This window comes from Ailuropoda melanoleuca, chromosome 3 (assembly GCF_002007445.2).
Source record: "Ailuropoda melanoleuca isolate Jingjing chromosome 3, ASM200744v2, whole genome shotgun sequence".
Classification (NCBI taxonomy): domain Eukaryota; kingdom Metazoa; phylum Chordata; class Mammalia; order Carnivora; family Ursidae; genus Ailuropoda; species Ailuropoda melanoleuca.
The window spans coordinates 79,865,701-79,882,874 of record NC_048220.1 but is presented as its reverse complement, the minus strand read 5'-3'; the positions used below and the strand labels follow the sequence as shown (position 1 = coordinate 79,882,874).

Sequence of the window (17,174 nt, the reverse complement as noted above, 5' to 3'; positions counted from 1 at the left end):
ATATTTGCAAATGACACTACAGATAAAAGACTGGTATCCAAGATCTACAAAGAACTTCTCAAACTCAATACACGGGAAACAAATAATCAAATAAAAAAATGGGCAGAGAATATGAACAGATACTTTTCCAATGAAGACATACAAATGGCTAACAGACACATGAAAAAATGTTCAACATCATTAGCCATCAGGGAAATTCAAATCAAAACCACATTGAGATACAACCTTACCCCAGTTAGAATGGCAAAAATTGACAAGGCAAGAAACAACAAACGTTGGAGAGGATGTGGAGAAAGGGGATCCCTCTTACACTGTTGGTGGGAATGCAAGTTGGTACAGCCACTTTGGAAAACAGTGTGGAGGTCCCTTAAAAAGTTAAAACTTGAGATACCCTATCATCTAGCAATTGCACTATTGGATATTTACCCCAAAGATACAGACGTAGTGAACAGAAGGGCCATATGCACCCCAATGTTCATAGCAGCATTGTCCACAATAGCCAAACTCTGGAAGGAGCCAAGATGCCCTTCAACAGATGACTGGATTAAGAAGATGTGGTCCATATATATAAGGAATATTACTCAGCCATCAGAAAGAACGATTACACAACATTTGCAGCAACATGGATGGGACTGGAGGAGATTACGCTAAGTGAAATAAGTCAAGCAGAGAAAGACAATTACCATATGGTTTCACTCATTTATGGAACATAAGAAATAGCAGGAAGATCGGTAGGAGAAGGAAGGGAAGAATGAAGGGGGGTAAACAGAAGGGGGAAGGAACCATGAGAGACTATGGACTCTGGGAAACAATCTGAGGGCTTCAGAGGGGAGGGGGTGGGGGAATGGGATAGGCTGGTGATGGCTATTAAGGAGGGCATATATTGCATGGTGCACTGAGTGTTATACTCAAATGGTGAATCATGGAACACTACATCAAAAACTAAGGATATACTGTATGGTGACTAACATAATAAAAAATTATTATAAAAAATAAATTTAAAAATCTACTCAATATCTTGTTATAAAAACATAAGGGGTTATGGTAGGCACAGTTTTTCACCAACTTATTTTGCTTAATACTATACCATGCACACCTTTCCATGTTAATAAACAGACCTATCATCATGTTTATGGCTGTACTGTATCTTTTAAAGGACCTTTAATTGCAATAACAATACACAATACACACGTGTTTGGCTTCATCAGTTTTGACACGTGTTCATATCCCTGTAATCACCACTGCAAACAAGACACAGACTATTTCCATTAACTCAGAGTGTTCCTTCATGCCACTTTCCAATCATTTCCTGCCTCAACTGCTCCAAAAAAGACAGACATTCTTATTTCACGATTTCTGTCATAACAGATAAGTTTAACTACTCTTAGACTTCATAAAGTAAAATCATACAATATTTACTTGTCTCTGTCAGGCTTTTTTTGCTTAACATGTTCATTAGATACATCCATATTACTATGCATTTCAGTAATTCATTCTTTTTCATTGCTGAGCAGTATTCCACTGCACCAATATGCCACATTTTTTCATCTATTAACTTGTTGATGGACATTTGAATTACTATGAAAGATTCTGCTATGACAATGTCTGAACAAGTCTCTTTTGTGAGCATGTTTTCATTTCTCTTAGGTAAATTCCCAGCAGGGGACTCCTCGGTCTCATTATGTAGGCTTTACACTGGACAACTCTGGTGGCTCTTCAGAAGGCAACTGTCCCATTTTACTTTCCCACTAGCAACATAAGAGTTCCAGTTGCTGCACATTCTTGTCAACTCTTGGTGTTGTCTGGCTTTTTGATTTTAGCCGTTCGAAAGGGTTTGGGATAGGATCTTGTAGTAGTTCCAATTTGCATCTTCGTGATGACCAGACATTAACCAGCCTGAGCACACACCGTCCTCCACAATGCTGCAGCCTCATAAACTTCTTTCAGGTGTTTGAACATGCCAAGCCCTTGCTAATCCCTGGCCCATCATCACAATTCTCCTCTCATAACCTGGAATTCCTTTCCCACCCCCTGGCTAATTCTAAACTCCTTGCAGGTTTCAGCCTGAATACCACCTGCTTCAGGAAGCCTCCCAAGACACCCTTCTTGCTTCCATAGAAAAAAACACTTTATTGTGATACTACGTTTAATTACATGGCTTCCGTGTTCTGCCTTGAAGACTGGACTCAGGTCTGTCTTCCTCATCTCCTGTATCCCTGGAATCTAGCACAGTAAGTATCTGTTGAATGAATGATGGAGTAAATAAGGGAAGGCTTTGGAAATAAGGTAATGTTTCAGCTGAGTCTTGAAAAATGAATAAGACTGAGATTATCCAGTGCACAAAAGGAAAAAAAAAAAATCTAAGCTCAACTCATGGGGAAATTCCTAAACAAGAAATAGCATGTTCCTGAGGACATCCACGTGGCTCAGCAGGACAAAGGGTAGAGTACGAGGCAGGAAGTGATCAGAGGTAAGGACGGACAAGCAGGGAGGAATCCCATCAAGAGCCAGTGTGTGCCTGCCAAAAGAGATGGGTCTGTACCCTTTGACACTGAAGCAGCCAAAGCATCTTAAAGCCACGAAGTGACATGGACAGAATCACATATTAGAAACCTAATCTATTGGAGAAATGGAGGACACCTGGAAGAGACAGAGCTAGAAACCGGAAGACCAGCTGGAGGGTTTCATAACAGCAGGGAACAATGAATAATGGGGATGGATCTGGGGTTCAGAGCACAGAAATCTTAAGAGGCATAACTAACAAGGCTAAGGGGACTGGCTGGATGTGGCCTGAATGGCAGATGGAAAGGCAGAGCACAAAATGCTTCCCAGCACTGGTTCTGGGGCAAGGCCACCTGGCTCTGGTCCTCATGCCCCACTTACTAGCTGGAGGATGCTAGGCACGTTCCTTAACGCCCCTGCCTCAGAGTCCTCGTAAGGAAACTTACCTCATCTTAACTCATAAGAAAGCTATAGGACCGACTGCATAAATACATGTCAGTGCTTACAACAGGCCTGGTATACACGAAGCGCTCAGGAAGTGTTAGCTGTAACTTTTACCGTGACGTAGGGATAAAAGAAGTTGAGGCTGGAGCTTTAGATCTGCAAGCAGCCCAAACCCCTAGTAATTAAACCAACAGCGTGGATGAGCCTGCAGGACGAAGAGAAGCAAAGGGTACGACCCTAGGGGCGAGAAAGGGACACGGAGGAAGGGAGGACAGGAGGAAATTGAGGGGATGAAAAAGGAATGCTCGGCAATGCAGGAAGACAAACAGGAGAGAAAGAGCTCTGGGTCACAGAAGACAAAAACAGAAAGAATTTCAAGGACAGTGGTGTGGTCAGTGTTGACACTGCAAAGGAAGCCTTCAGCGCGACCGAGGAAACAGCCAGTGGACAGAGCAGTGAGAATCCCTCATGGCTTTTGCCATGATCCGTGATGTAAACAGGAGCCCACAGCAGAAGTGACTGAGGTGCAGGTAAAGTTATGCAAGCTGCCTCACTGGAAATGAACTGGGAGTGGAGGAGTGACGGTGGGATACATACTTTTTCAAATACACATACACTGCTGCTTCAACTGTTAGAACTAAAATTATTCTAGACACCGGCGAATTGCTTTGATTCCTTTGATGAAATGCTATGTATCTTTAGGCCCTAAACTCAGTCCAAATCTGCAATTTATTCTGAACATCACAAGACACACTGTAACTTATCATTGCTCTGCAAATTTTACAGCAGCCTTTGGTCAAAATGCCGTAAAATTTGACCTGTATAAAACGTATAATAAATTAACCTGTATGAGAACTTTAAAGGTACACTTTTATAGTGAAACCTGAAATGTACATCAGTAAGTTTGGATTTGTGTTATTTAAGAATGTGATCTCAAACATTTCAATAAGCAAACAGATAGTTAAGAAAATAGGGTACAAGGTTCACTTAAATATAAACCTAGGAAAAAAGATGTAAGAGAATGATAGATTAAAGATTTTGCATTCTTGGGGCGCCTGGGTGGCTCAGTTGGTTAAGCGTCTGCCTTCGGCTCAGGTCATGATCCTGGGGTCCTGGGATCAAGTCCCGTGTTGGGCTCCCTGCTCAGCGGGGAGTCTGCTCGTCCCTCTCCTTCTGGCCCTCCCCTCTCCCCCTCCCAGCTAGTGCTCTCTCACCCACGCGCTCTTTCTCAAATAAATAACCTTAAAAAAAAAAAAAGATTTTGCATTCTTGGCAAAGCAATGAAATCCAGCAATGTGGTGAAAATAAAATATTTCCATTAACCGTAATTTCAATAAACCATTCACTGATGATACCCCTCTTCCCAGCACACTTGTGAAGCCTTACCTCAGACCAAAATGTCCACAAAGAAGCTGGTCAAGACCATGGTGAACACACAAACTATTCTAGGTTCCAACAACTCATTGGGTTTCTTCACTGAACACCAGTCTCAACAGCAAGAGCACATGCACCGTAAAAACCGCTTCAGTGTCTCAGAGCCCAGAGAGGAAAAATGAGTGTAATATGCTGGGTGCTAGTCAAAGGAAATGCTAAGGCTAATGTTTCAGCTGCTTGGATCCGAATAAGGATTCACATTTTGATGTATTATAAACATCATGCAGTATTTAACTGCATTTAGCCAAAAAATATTCAAATATGAAGCCTAAAAAGTAAAAGGAATGTTAACATCCTAGTCATTTTCAAAAATAAAACAAGCATAGACAGAAAAATGTGCTGATTATTTAACGGAGGCAGTTTCTTTTAAATCCACTGGATATGTGTTAGAAGTAGGCACCATGACTATAATTGATTAGATTACTTTGAATCACAAAAAAAGAAAAAAGCTAGATGTTGTTTGCATGGATCTCCCTTTAGTTAACTAGATTCTCATTCTTAAAAGCTTATAGAGCTGAATACTGCTGCCACAGGGGTGAGAATCAAACAAGTCACTGCTAGAACAGTTTATGGAGATCATTTGAGTTATGTTTCTGTTAAGTTCCCACAATCAATTGGTATTCTTCAGGGACAATAAAAGCTTACATGGAACTCTGCTGGAATTAACAGGTTCTGTTCTGCAACAGCTAGCTTGCAAATTTAGGTACAGACATATAATCCATAGACTCATCTTCAAAAAGGAAAAAATAAGCCATTGCATAAGCATTATACTAGCAGCCAAAAAAATCCTATCAGTACAAGCTCAGAATTTTAAATACTGAGAGCACACCTATACATCTATTAACTTTTCCCCAAACATACATTTAGGCAGGAAATACTAAGAATGCTATGTTTAAGTAAGTAGGGGGAAAACTGCTATCACCTTAGTTCCACAGATAAATGTAATAAGTGAATAAATGTGAATGATTATACCAAGAAGGGAGAAAACTTTAACAAAGCCTGACCAGAAACAAAACTCACTGGCCCTAATGTTGCTATAAAACATTTTCTTTGGGGCACCTGGGTGGCTCAGTTGGTAAAGCATCTGACTTTGTCTCAGGTCATGATCTCGGGGTCCTGGGATTGAGCCCCACATCAGGCTCCAAGTTCAGCAATGGGGGGTCTGCTTGTTCCTCTGCTCCTGCCCCTCCCTCCACTCGTGCTCTCTCTGTCTCTCCCTCAAATAAATAAAACCTTAAAAAAAAAACCAACAAAAAGAGTATTTTCTTCAAGCAAAAGGATATCATCAAGATAAGGCCTATATTCCAGAATATTTCCCATTGCCAAAATAGCATCTGTCAAAAGAAGTTTAAGACAAATGACTTGAGCATTAGATTCTAATCTGCATTCCCACTCCCAGCATCTTACCATTGTCTATCCTTAATCTTAAACTGAATCCCATGAAATTGATAATTCTGTACATCAAAAATGGTGAAATATTGGCAATTTCATACAGCTCAACCTAAGTAAAATGGCCAATGGAGTAGAAAAAGAGAGATGTGCACGCAGCTAAAGTAAGGGGAAGGGGACTGTCCTCATGCCATAAAACTGGTGGCATTTCTGACAGATACTACGCAGATGAAACTCAAATAATTCAAGTACCGACTTGCCATTGCCCTACAAGAAATATCAACATGGAGTGCCAAATCATAAAGAGAAAGGACTCTGAGAAGGACTCTGAGAGATTTGGGCAACAGCCCCTAATTTGGAGGGCTAAGGACTGAAGCAAAGCTGTATCTTAGGACAGACACTAATCACTGTCTCCATACTTCAACCTGAGGGCTCCTAAGAGCCCCATCCTACAGAGAAGCCTCTGACCCTTAGGTCTTCACTGCTGCAGAGGGCGCTCCCTAATGCAGCCGTGCTGGGAGGGATCAAGCACGGCCTCACCTTATGAAAAGCAGCGGCAGCAAGCCCAGTTTCCTTCGGAGGTAGCTCGACTCCCTCCTATACTCTGGGGAAGCAGGACCTTCAGACAGGCCAAAGGTCTTACTTGGCTTACACGTCACAAAAGAGAAAGCTAAATGGAGAAAGCTAACCGTGGCCTCCGCAGCCTCACCCAGCAGAGAGCAAACACTTCATGAATCTCCCCATCTTCCCACAGCTCCAGCTCCTCTCTTCCCCCGCCAGTCCTATTCATGACAGGGACATCTTCTCCAGCTGCTGGGTCCCTGATGCTCATGTGATCTTTCAGAATCCAGCTCTCCAACAAACGATCTGAGGGGAAATACATCAGCTAGCTTTCCTCTTTGCCAACAACACCTGCCGACTCTGGAGAGGAAATGCACTGGGAGACTCTCCTGGGCACACAAAGCTGAGGACTGCAAGTCCAGGCTTAATGACGGGCTGGAAGAAAATGAGAGGCCATGCTACAGGGATCACAGGGACCATGTCACAGGACAGGAAGAGTCTTGTGAATGCACCAGGGCTGTGAGGATGACCCGCAACCTTCCCTCTACGTCTGCTTCCCTGCTTCCATCTGTGCACACTTGTTTCACTCTCTCACGACTCAGAACGCTGGGCAGTAATATACCAATTAGCTGAGCTCAGGTCATAGCTGGCCTGTCTGACCTGAGGCAGGAAGACGGAGGATCTGATGGGGGTGAGAGACCATTTCCCAAAAGGAAATCAGGGGGAATGGACGCTGGCCAGTCAATATTAACCAACACCCACTACAAGGAAACAAAGTATTTAGTTAGAACAGGAAGGAACTGGGGCCAGTTACACTCTCTGTTTTGGGACAGATTCCAGGTGTATGTACATGTTATTGTTCAAGGATGAATAAAAAGGAGGAAAACACTTGGACGTACGGGGTACAACATAAAGAATGCAGAACAGAGGGGTAAAAAACAAACAAACAAACAAACAAACAAACACGGTTAAAACCAATCATTCAGAGCCAGAAAAGAACACATTTCATACCCCAGAGAACTGAATCTGAGGTGGGGAAAAAAGAACGCTTAAGAAAAGTCTCTCAAACAGTAAATGTAACAAAGAAATGAAAAATGCATGTGCAAAGGAGAGACTCAGTAACTAGAAAATTTAATCCCCAAACAAAGGAAATAAAAATGGTACCCAGTAAGAGCAGAAAACATAAGCCGAAGATATGTTTGAATTGACAGATGGAAAATTAAATAATAAGTTATACCTAGAGACAAGGTCAAAATTTAGAATTTTATGGATAAAATTTTAAAAATCCTAAAAATGTCTAGTGGAGAGGTGGAGGGGAAGGTTATCTTCACTGAAGCAACACATTAAAAAGCTTTTTTAGGAAAGAAAGCACATATTTTGTAGTTAAATTCTTTTATTACAAGACGGAGACTCTCAGGACAACTTTGGAAATAAACTCTATACCGCGCGTCCGAGAGAAATACTCCAAGTGACAAGTAAAAGTTAATATAGCACGAGATTTTAATATTTATTAAGGACTTAAAATACACCAGGCATTGGGCTAAGCATTTATTTGTATTCATTCGATCCTCATAAAAACCAAATTAAATAGGTCCCAATATTTTCCCCACTTGACAAATGAAGAAAACGAGGCACAGGTGATTTGTGTGAAGTTCACACAGTAGATGGGAGTTGCCAGAATCTGCACCCAGGTAGCCTGGTCCAGGGCCCAGCCATTTGAACTACTGCTCTAAATAGACTCTCTTTAAAGTAAAAAGGGCAGCAGAGATCAGGCAAATCTAAACAAACTACAAGTGAATGGCAGCAGTAGTAATTTTAGTCATGAAAAGGAGAAAAAATAGTTGTCAATGTGAGAGTTAGAATTTACGATCAAGAAAAAGAAATACTCTGCCCAGAAGTGCCCAAACCTTGTAGCTCTCGCCCCACCGCAGATGTTCAGGAAGTAGTTGCAGAATGAATGAACGCATGCACTAATAAGCAAAGATCACGCACGGACCCTTAGGTATTTAAAAAAAAACCTGAATTTAAAAAAATAATAAAATCCCTAAAAATAAAAGGAAGCTGACAGGGGAACAGTGGCAAAAAAAAAAAAAAATGTATAGCCACTTCTGCTATAAATGATTGTTTCGAAAACAAAAATTTGTTCCAAAATGAATGATTATATTAGGGAGTAAATTTTGTATTGCTTAAGTGAAATTTTGTCCCTGAGAAAAAGTAAGAAAACTGCACCCAGCTGAACCCAGCCACACAGGGATACACTCACTCCCACTCACTCACACACACACACACACACACACACACACCCCCCTCCAAGGTCTACCAGCTACCTCCATTCACTGCCTGTGTTCACAACCATCCATATATGCCAAACAACTTGCTGTCAGATTTCAGATAATCCACTTTCTACCACTTTGCACTAACTCACAATCTGTACCCCTTCTGACACCCATGTCTACAAGCAAACTTCAGGTCTTTTATTGTAGCATTTATGTATTTCTTAACCACCTAACATATGTAAAACTCTACCAGCATCTTTATTAGGTTCCCATCTCGTGTGTGTGTGTTTATCACTAGCAAAGTTTTTGAATGCTGTGCCCTGTTAAGAAAAAAAAAGGTCTGATGGATAATGATGGAAAACCAATTCTCTCCAAATTATCTTTAAATGTTTGTGTCAACTTCCATCAAAACCCTTTTCTGTTTTGATACGGCAGAAGAACTTAACAAATTAATTCTAAAGCTCTTTGGGAAAATTAAGTGGTCACTCATTAAAAGAATTTTTCAGTAAAGAAAGACAAGGGGAGATTTAAACTGTCTGTTAATGAAACAGATCTTGAAGCCAAAACAATTAGAGTCAAGCAGAAAAGTCCGTGAAAGAGGTCAGAAAATCCAGAAATCAATGCAAATTTAAATACAATAAAGATGGCACTTCAAATCAGTAGGGAAAAAAAGGACAATTTAAATCTGAGGGCAGCAGCAGAGCACAGCATGGGAGGGAACTGCCTGTGGGGCTGGACAGGCTGCCCTGGATGGCATACCAGCGAGGCGCATCCCAGCTGGGTGACCCCAGACGCCCAGTGTCTTTATCTGTAAAATGAGGACAGTCATTGTACCTATTTCACAGGACTGCTGCGAGGATTATCAGTTATCATTTGTGAAGTGCTCAGAACAGGCACTAGAACAGTAAGTGCTATATATGTGATATTAAACAAATGAAAGAAAGCAATTCATGCTACGATAATCCTTAAACTCTTGGGAGCAGAGGGGAAGGACACATAGGGAACAGAATCTCCCATCATACCACATGAAAAAGATCAATTTCAGCATTTTAAAAACTGATAAAAAAATTAAACTGGGGGAAATAAAGGACTGTTTGTCTGATCTTTAGATTGGGAAAGACCTTTTAAAATAGGACAGTAAAGCATATCAAGAAAACAGATTAGGGGCGCCTGGGTGGCACAGCGGTTAAGCGTCTGCCTTCGGCTCAGGGCGTGATCCTGGCGTTATGGGATCGAGCCCCACATCAGGCTCCTCCACTATGAGCCTGCTTTTTCCTCTCCCACTCCCCCTGCTTGTGTTCCCTCTCTCGGGGCTGTCTCTCTCTCTGTCGAACAAATANGAAAAAAAAAAAAAAATCTTTAAAAAAAAAAAAAAAAAAAAAAAAGAAAACAGATTAATATGTTTGATTACATAAAAATTTTTAAGTCTATATCAAACACTAAGAATTAAGAAAATAACTTGAGGGAAAATAAGGGTTGACGTATGTGTGTATAAACTTACAAATTGGTCAGAAAAAAGTACACCATTGAACAATTCACAAAAAACTTTGCCTGTATATATGAGAAAATATGCAATGCTATCAGTAATCAAAAATTCAAATTAAAATATTTCAAACATCAAATTGGTCAAAGTTTTAGAAAAAAATTATATTGGTGGCCAACTAGGCAAAGACACTGGTACAATGCTATATGGAAGATAGAAGAATACTCTGAAACAATCTTTCCAGGGGTCACTTTGATTATATGCTTCAAAAACCGTTTAAAATATTAAGCCCCTTTGACCTAGTAATTCAATTTCTGGGGACGAAGTTAGAACATAAGGGTTTCAATAGAAAAGTTTCAAGTCACTTTTTCAGAGATGAACCAGAATCAAGGAAAAAAGGATGTGAAGAAATATTTTAAGTTTCAGATATAAGGCTAAGAACTTTTACTTTCTAAAAATTCGACACTTGTTTCACTGTATAATTAATGGTTAATATTACCAAATTGCAAAAAACAAAAAAACAGTTTAAAACAAACCTTTTAACAGCATCCTTCTTCGGCTTATCTATAGTATCCCACCACTTTGAAAGGTAAGAAATCTCAGACCACATAAATTTTCTCCGTGAGTCTTCTTTCAGCTTGATGACCATGTTATTAAAAATATACTGAGTCATCTCTCTAAAGTAGTCATCAAAAGTCTTCAACCAACCTAAATCAAGACACAAATATACAACAAAGGTCTGATTCATATGTCTGATTTCAACTCAGTCACATTCCATTGCATCACCTTTGGATATCCTTAGATGTTTCACTCAGATGAAGACACATTTAAAAATCTCAGAAATGTTTCAAGTAGTGAAATTCCATTTCAATGGACATGAAACTCAGAAGTCACTAATGACAAAAATACTCTGAAAAATGCACAAATTCAGATAGAAATGAGAAAAAAAATGAGAGAAATGATCTGAGGACGAAAAGCATTTATTTATGCTTAATAATGATAGTATCAAATTCAATTATTTATAATTTATCTCTAATATAAGGAATTTGCTTTAATTCTAAAAATCTGAACAGCATTAACTAGCTGGCAGTCCTACTCATAATGTGGAATCAAAACTGAATCCTTTCATACCACATCTGAAATTCCCTACCCATTGTAGTAAGTTCAATTAAGAAAAAGAAAATCACAAGTATAAACTGCATCTAAAAGCCAGCAGCAAAGCAGTAAGGTAATCAAGAGCACTATTATGAGCACAGAGAAGTAGAATTCTGCCAAGAACCGGCATTAGTTTCCAAAGGCTGTAACTTAGTCCATTTTTTGGAAGCACAAACTGACACTAGTCAACACAAGTGTATACATGTACGTCAAGTCTTCTTCAAAAGAATACTGTAGATACTGAGGACTTCGTTCTCAGACTCTTCCTACTTCTCAAATATCCTGGAAATTTTATCTAAAGATGTCTGCAATTTCACTACAAAGAAACGTCTTTTTATAAGATTTTATTTATTTGACACAGAGAGAGAGAGCACGCGCGCACAAGCCGGGGGAGCAGCAGGCAGTGGGAGAGGGAGAAGCAGCCTCCCAATGCGGGGCTCGAGCCCAGGACTCTGGGATCATGACCTGAGCCAAAGGCAGACGCTTAATGACTGAGCCACCCAGGCGCCCCGTCACTATAAAGAAACATTTTTCACAAGACCCATAGGTCTAAGCATGGCCCTATCCAGCAGAGCATTAAAGCAACACGATGAGCTGCTGAGGCAGAATCTTAGCCAGCCACCTACAGGCCAAGTGGACCCTCCAGGGAACCACCTCTTATCTACGAAATCTTCTCTACACCCAGGCTAAACTACTGCTCTGTTTTTTCCAAACCTCAAACATGTGCGAAGACTAAAATAATAAGGGGCCAACTGGTTAGTTCTTTTGTCTATAATTAATATCTGAAATAGACTATATTTAATATTTAATTCTGGAAAAATATTAAAAATCTGCTAGGGCAGAGAAGACAACACAACTATTTTGACAATGTAAATATGAGCTTCTGAAAAGAGCAGTGCCACTCTGACTGTATTTCTCCCGTTTGCTTTAACTAAAATCTATTCATTCATTCCACAGTTATTTAGTGAGCAGGTACAAAGTGACAGGTAGGAAGCCAGACGCCAGAGAGGAATACAGTGTAAAATATTCTTTACAGGATTTTCTTGATCTGGGACACTTTTAAGTACTTTTAAGGTCACCAAAGAATACTATGTGGATAATTCAACTTTTCCATATTTAAATAAAAAGCCTGTACATATAGAAAATTCAAAGATAGCTCACGAAATAGTGGTTTGCAAAGAATCCCGTCTTGCCAGGAATACAAACCTGGACTCCTGCCCCAGAGCGTGAAGCCAAGACCCACATCTGGATTCCCAAGGACAAGCAAAGAAAATCCAACCTACCCCTAGAATGCTCTACCTGGCTTTTGACGATGCCAACATCCAAGACAAAAAAACATCAAGTGCTCAGACCTGAGCCCAGGATATAACAGAACTTTATAAATATTAGTTGCTATTATTATTATCATTTTTATCAATCTCTAATTGCCCCTTCCCCATCTCTCCAATCAAAACAGGTAAAAGAGGAAATAAAAGATACTTTTAACACCTAAATTTTGAAAAGTACACATTTATTCAAAACATTTAAATAAACCGTTCCACAGCTTACACATATTGGTAACCCAAAACTTTGGTTTGCAAAGAAATTCATTCTATGTCCCTGTTATGGGCTGAACTGCATCCCCTCAAAATGCCTATGTTGAAATCCTAAACCTCAGTACCTCAGAATGTGACTATATCTGGAGACAGGGTCTTTCAAGAGGTGATGAAGGTATAACAAGGTCATGAGGGTGGGCCCTAATCCATTATGTCCTTGTAAGAAAAAGCAATTAGGACACAGACGCACACAGAGGGAAGACCACGCCAAGACAGAGGGCTATCTGCAAGCCAAGATAGAGGCCTTCAGAAGAAACCAACACTACTGACACCTTGATTTTGGACTTCTAGCGTCCAGAACTGTAAGGAAATAAATTTCTGTTGCTTAAGCCATCCAGTCTGTAGTACTTTGGGATGGCAGCCCTAGCAAACTAATACAGCCCTAGAAAAAGTCAGTGTTGTTAACTTCCCAAAACAAAGATTGCAATGTGGGGAGAATTTCGTAATATTTAATTTAACATATATCTACCTCCATATTGCAAGACTGAGCTAAAATCAAATGTATGTAAGTGACATCCACTTCTGCACCATGCTATTATTACACATGTGTAAGGACCATGTAAATCTTGAAATGGCTCTGTGAAAATTATTGTCTTTAAGACATCACACATAACTTTTACCTAAGTTTTAACAAAGGTCAACACTAAGCCCTAATTATTTGGCTATCAACTCAGTAAAAGAAAAGAACTATGAACAATGGAATGACTCCAAAATTAACTTAATAAAACTCTAGTGAACTAGCACAGAAAGCAAATTTAAAAGAAATCTCCTTTATGAAGATGAAAAGTAACAGGTTTTTCTTCTTTTTAAGTACAATTACTTGTTTTCATCAGTTATAATTTGTTATTAGCTAAGGCCCTTTCAAAGAATAGTTTATCACAGGAGTTTTCATAAAGAAATCACAGTGACTGATTAATCCGTTTTGCCTTCAACACTTCACTTGCCACTTCAGCAATCATGCAGGAAATATGTCAAAGAGATTTACGTGAGCTACAACACATGCTCAGAGATGTCACCTTAAAAGCCTTCCGTAAAACTCATCTATAACAGATACTAATATCACTACAATATAGCACAATTAATGAAGAATGAACTAAAAGATAGCCTCTTGCAGCTTTCAATATTGAGTAATAGAACAGTAAATTAGCTTTTATTGCTCTTATACAATAGAGTAATCAAGTATTCCCTTTTACACCGAATTGGCTCTTTCTTTTCCTCAATTACTGTAAAACTACAATTGTATATTAACGTGAGACCAATCAGAAAGACAGTATTTTACGAAAACTTGTGTGGGATGATTTTTTGTGACATAAAATTATATTCCTACCTCTGGATTTAATAATCTTAGGACATTGAGTTGCAAACTGATTTACTTAAGTGGTCAATTCACAGCCTTTTTCTTTCCCTTGAATACACTTGGAAATTGAACCAGGGCTAGAAGAGCACGAAGAATACCTTTCCATTTATTCTTTTTCCTCTCTAACAACACTCTAACCCATAAAACACCTAATCACCATTTTTAAGTAAGTGCGGAAATATCTGAAACAAAGAATACATAATTAGAAGTTCTATAAAGCAGGCATAACTCCAAATTTAACACTATTTTATCATAAAAAATTTTAAGTTCTAAAATATAAAGCCTAATAGAGTTGACAACTCTACCACTTATTTTTAATGCATGTGAACAATTAAGCACCTCGTAACTGTTCACTGACAAAACGCTATTTTTTAAAACTGACTCTTGATCTAGCTCCAAAGTCTAAAGACTTTGTGGTGCTCTGATCCTCTCAAGGGACACTTAGTTGTATTTGGTTCAAGGGCATACACAGCAGCAATTTAGGACGTGGGCAAAGATATCCCTTCCTGAGCCCCGGACACTTGAGGGATTTTCCCATTCTTCCTCTGACCGCATTCTTTTCACACAATAAATTCCCAAAGTCGAGAACCTGCCCACCCAGAGCCTGCCCTGACCTGCCCTTCTGAGTACCAGGGCCCAGAAATCTGTGTTCAAACATCCCCAAGCCAGTTTCTAGATCCACCAGGGTTCTTCCATAGCTCTTTCTATAGCACAGTCGACCTGCATGTGGTAACCTCCCTAGCCTGAGCAATGAGCAGGGGGGATGCTGTTTGCAGGGGTGTGGGAAGAGTGCTGGGGTATCTGCAAGCAAAGAAGGGCCTGGTTTAGGACAGGGCCATTTCTGGGAGACTGGGCTGGGCTACCATAGGCTGGCTCTTCCCACACGCACCAGCACATTCCAGCAGAGAACCGGAGCCTGGTCAACCTCAACCCACACACAGCCCTCCCGATAAAGGTGCTGTTTCTCGAGGCAGGAGGAAAAAACATATTTTTATTTAGCAATGTATCAGTTTGATTTACAACTTTTAAATGTTTATACGAAGGGTCTGAGGGTCTCCAGGAATTTCTTCCCCAATTCCTACAAATTTGAGAACCCATAACCTGAGCTTCAAAGCAGTCAATTCTCATGAAGCCAGCACCTGGTATGAAACCTAACCCGTCAAGAATTCAGTAAGTATGTGATAGATGAGATGAATGAAATGTATGGCCAAAAGGATAGGGGGAAAAAAGGTATATGAAGTATAAATATATTACCCCAACTAGAAATGAAACCAAAGGAAAAGACACCACAGATATACACAATTAGCTCTAATAAATTCGTTGTCTGTTCTGATGCTAACCTAATAACCTTTGGCCATTATCTTTAAAGGTTCTATTTTATATTTTAAAAAGCTCTGTCGGGGCGCCTGGGTGGCACAGTGGTTAAGCGTCTGCCTTCGGCTCAGGGCGTGATCCCGGCGTTATGGGATCGAGCCCCACATCAGGCTTCTCTGCTGTGAGCCTGCTTCTTCCTCTCCCACTCCCCCTGCTTGTGTTCCCTCTCTTGCTGGCTGTCTCTATCTCTGTCAAATAAATAAATAAAATCTTTAAAAAAAAATTTAAAAAATAAAAAATAAAAAAAATAAAATAAAAAAGCTCTGTCAGCCCTAAGATGATTTAAAACACACATCCCAAAGAAGGCATGCCCCTCAAATCATTGCTACACTGTTGTGATTTTAACTGCTACAATAGTGATTTTTTAATGACTGCATTTATTCTACTCAAAGTTAAATAGGTACCAACTGTTAAGAAAACTGAATCAAAAATAATTATATCTAGATAATAAACATGTAAAAACTACAACTTAAACTTCAGGTTACTTCCCTTTTAACATAATATTTGCAAATTTACAAAATAAATATGAATATTCATAAATAAGAAAGCTTCTTTATTTTAGCAATTAAGTTATTGTCTACCAACATATGATCAACAGGTTTCTTCCATCACTTGTCAAATCCTCCCACAGTTGACTGTAATAGCCAGTCTTACACTTAAGGCATCATGTACCATCTTAATTGGTATTATCGTAACTCAAATTTGCTGCTGATTAATTTTAATTCCAACATTTCTATTATAAGTTAAGCTTGTTTCCCCCACCGCCAATAAAGTGTGAGTTTTAATCAACGCCCTGTTCCAGTTTATTCATTCAAACACAAACCAAGCCTCTAAGAAGGCAAAGCAATAAAGCTAATCAATGAAAACAGATTCCACAGTGAAAATATGAACGAAATGCTGTGGGAATAAAGAAGTGGTGAATTCCTACCAGAGGGACAGAAGAGAGATTCTCGGAATAGTCATCATCTGGATAGAGGAAAAAGGTAGTAGCTCCCAACAGAAGGAAGAGCATATGGAAAAGACACTAAGCCACGAAGGTCTGTGTCAATTTCAGGGAGCAGAAGGCAGCCGGGTATGGCTGCATGGCAGCTTACATGGTGGGAGTACGGAGAGAAGTAAAAATAGAAGTGGGGGTCAGATCACCGAAAATCTTCTAAACCGTTCTTGATTCTTGCTGAAAATTTAGGAGGAAGGAAGTTAAGGTCTTTTGATCTGTGCTTTCAAAAATGAGTGTACTGTGAGTGTAAAGGATAGACGAAGATGGTAAAGTAGAAAACAAACAGGAAATGAGGCCACTCCAAAAATTCTGCTAGAAAATGTTTATGAGGCCAAGGAGGCAAAATGAAGAGAATATGCTAACTGACTGACGCTCCCAAGAGATAAGAGAGACTCAAAGATGAAGCTAAGGTTTTCCAAAGACCTGTGAGTCTTTTGAAACCTAGAAACCTGCTGAATCCTATAAATGCTTCTGAACGCAGATTTCCAGAATCACCTCACCTTTTTTCCAGGTGATTCAGCGTCAACTAATAGTTTTCAAAGCATACCAGCTTCCCTTCCACTAAGCTGTTTGAGATACAGCACTTTTTGAAGCCGTGTAAGATGCC

At 39.7% G+C, this 17,174-nt stretch overlaps 1 protein-coding gene across 1 annotated transcript in view; it reads right to left on the bottom strand.

The window, feature by feature from the left end:
- Positions 1-17,174, bottom strand: part of MAN2A1 (mannosidase alpha class 2A member 1) — a 172,577-nt gene that overhangs the window by 119,829 nt on the left and 35,574 nt on the right. Inside the window, exon 4 of the mRNA XM_002919942.4 lies at positions 10,626-10,797. Coding sequence (XP_002919988.2) covers positions 10,626-10,797 — 172 coding nt within the window. The remainder of the gene's footprint in view (positions 1-10,625; positions 10,798-17,174) is intronic.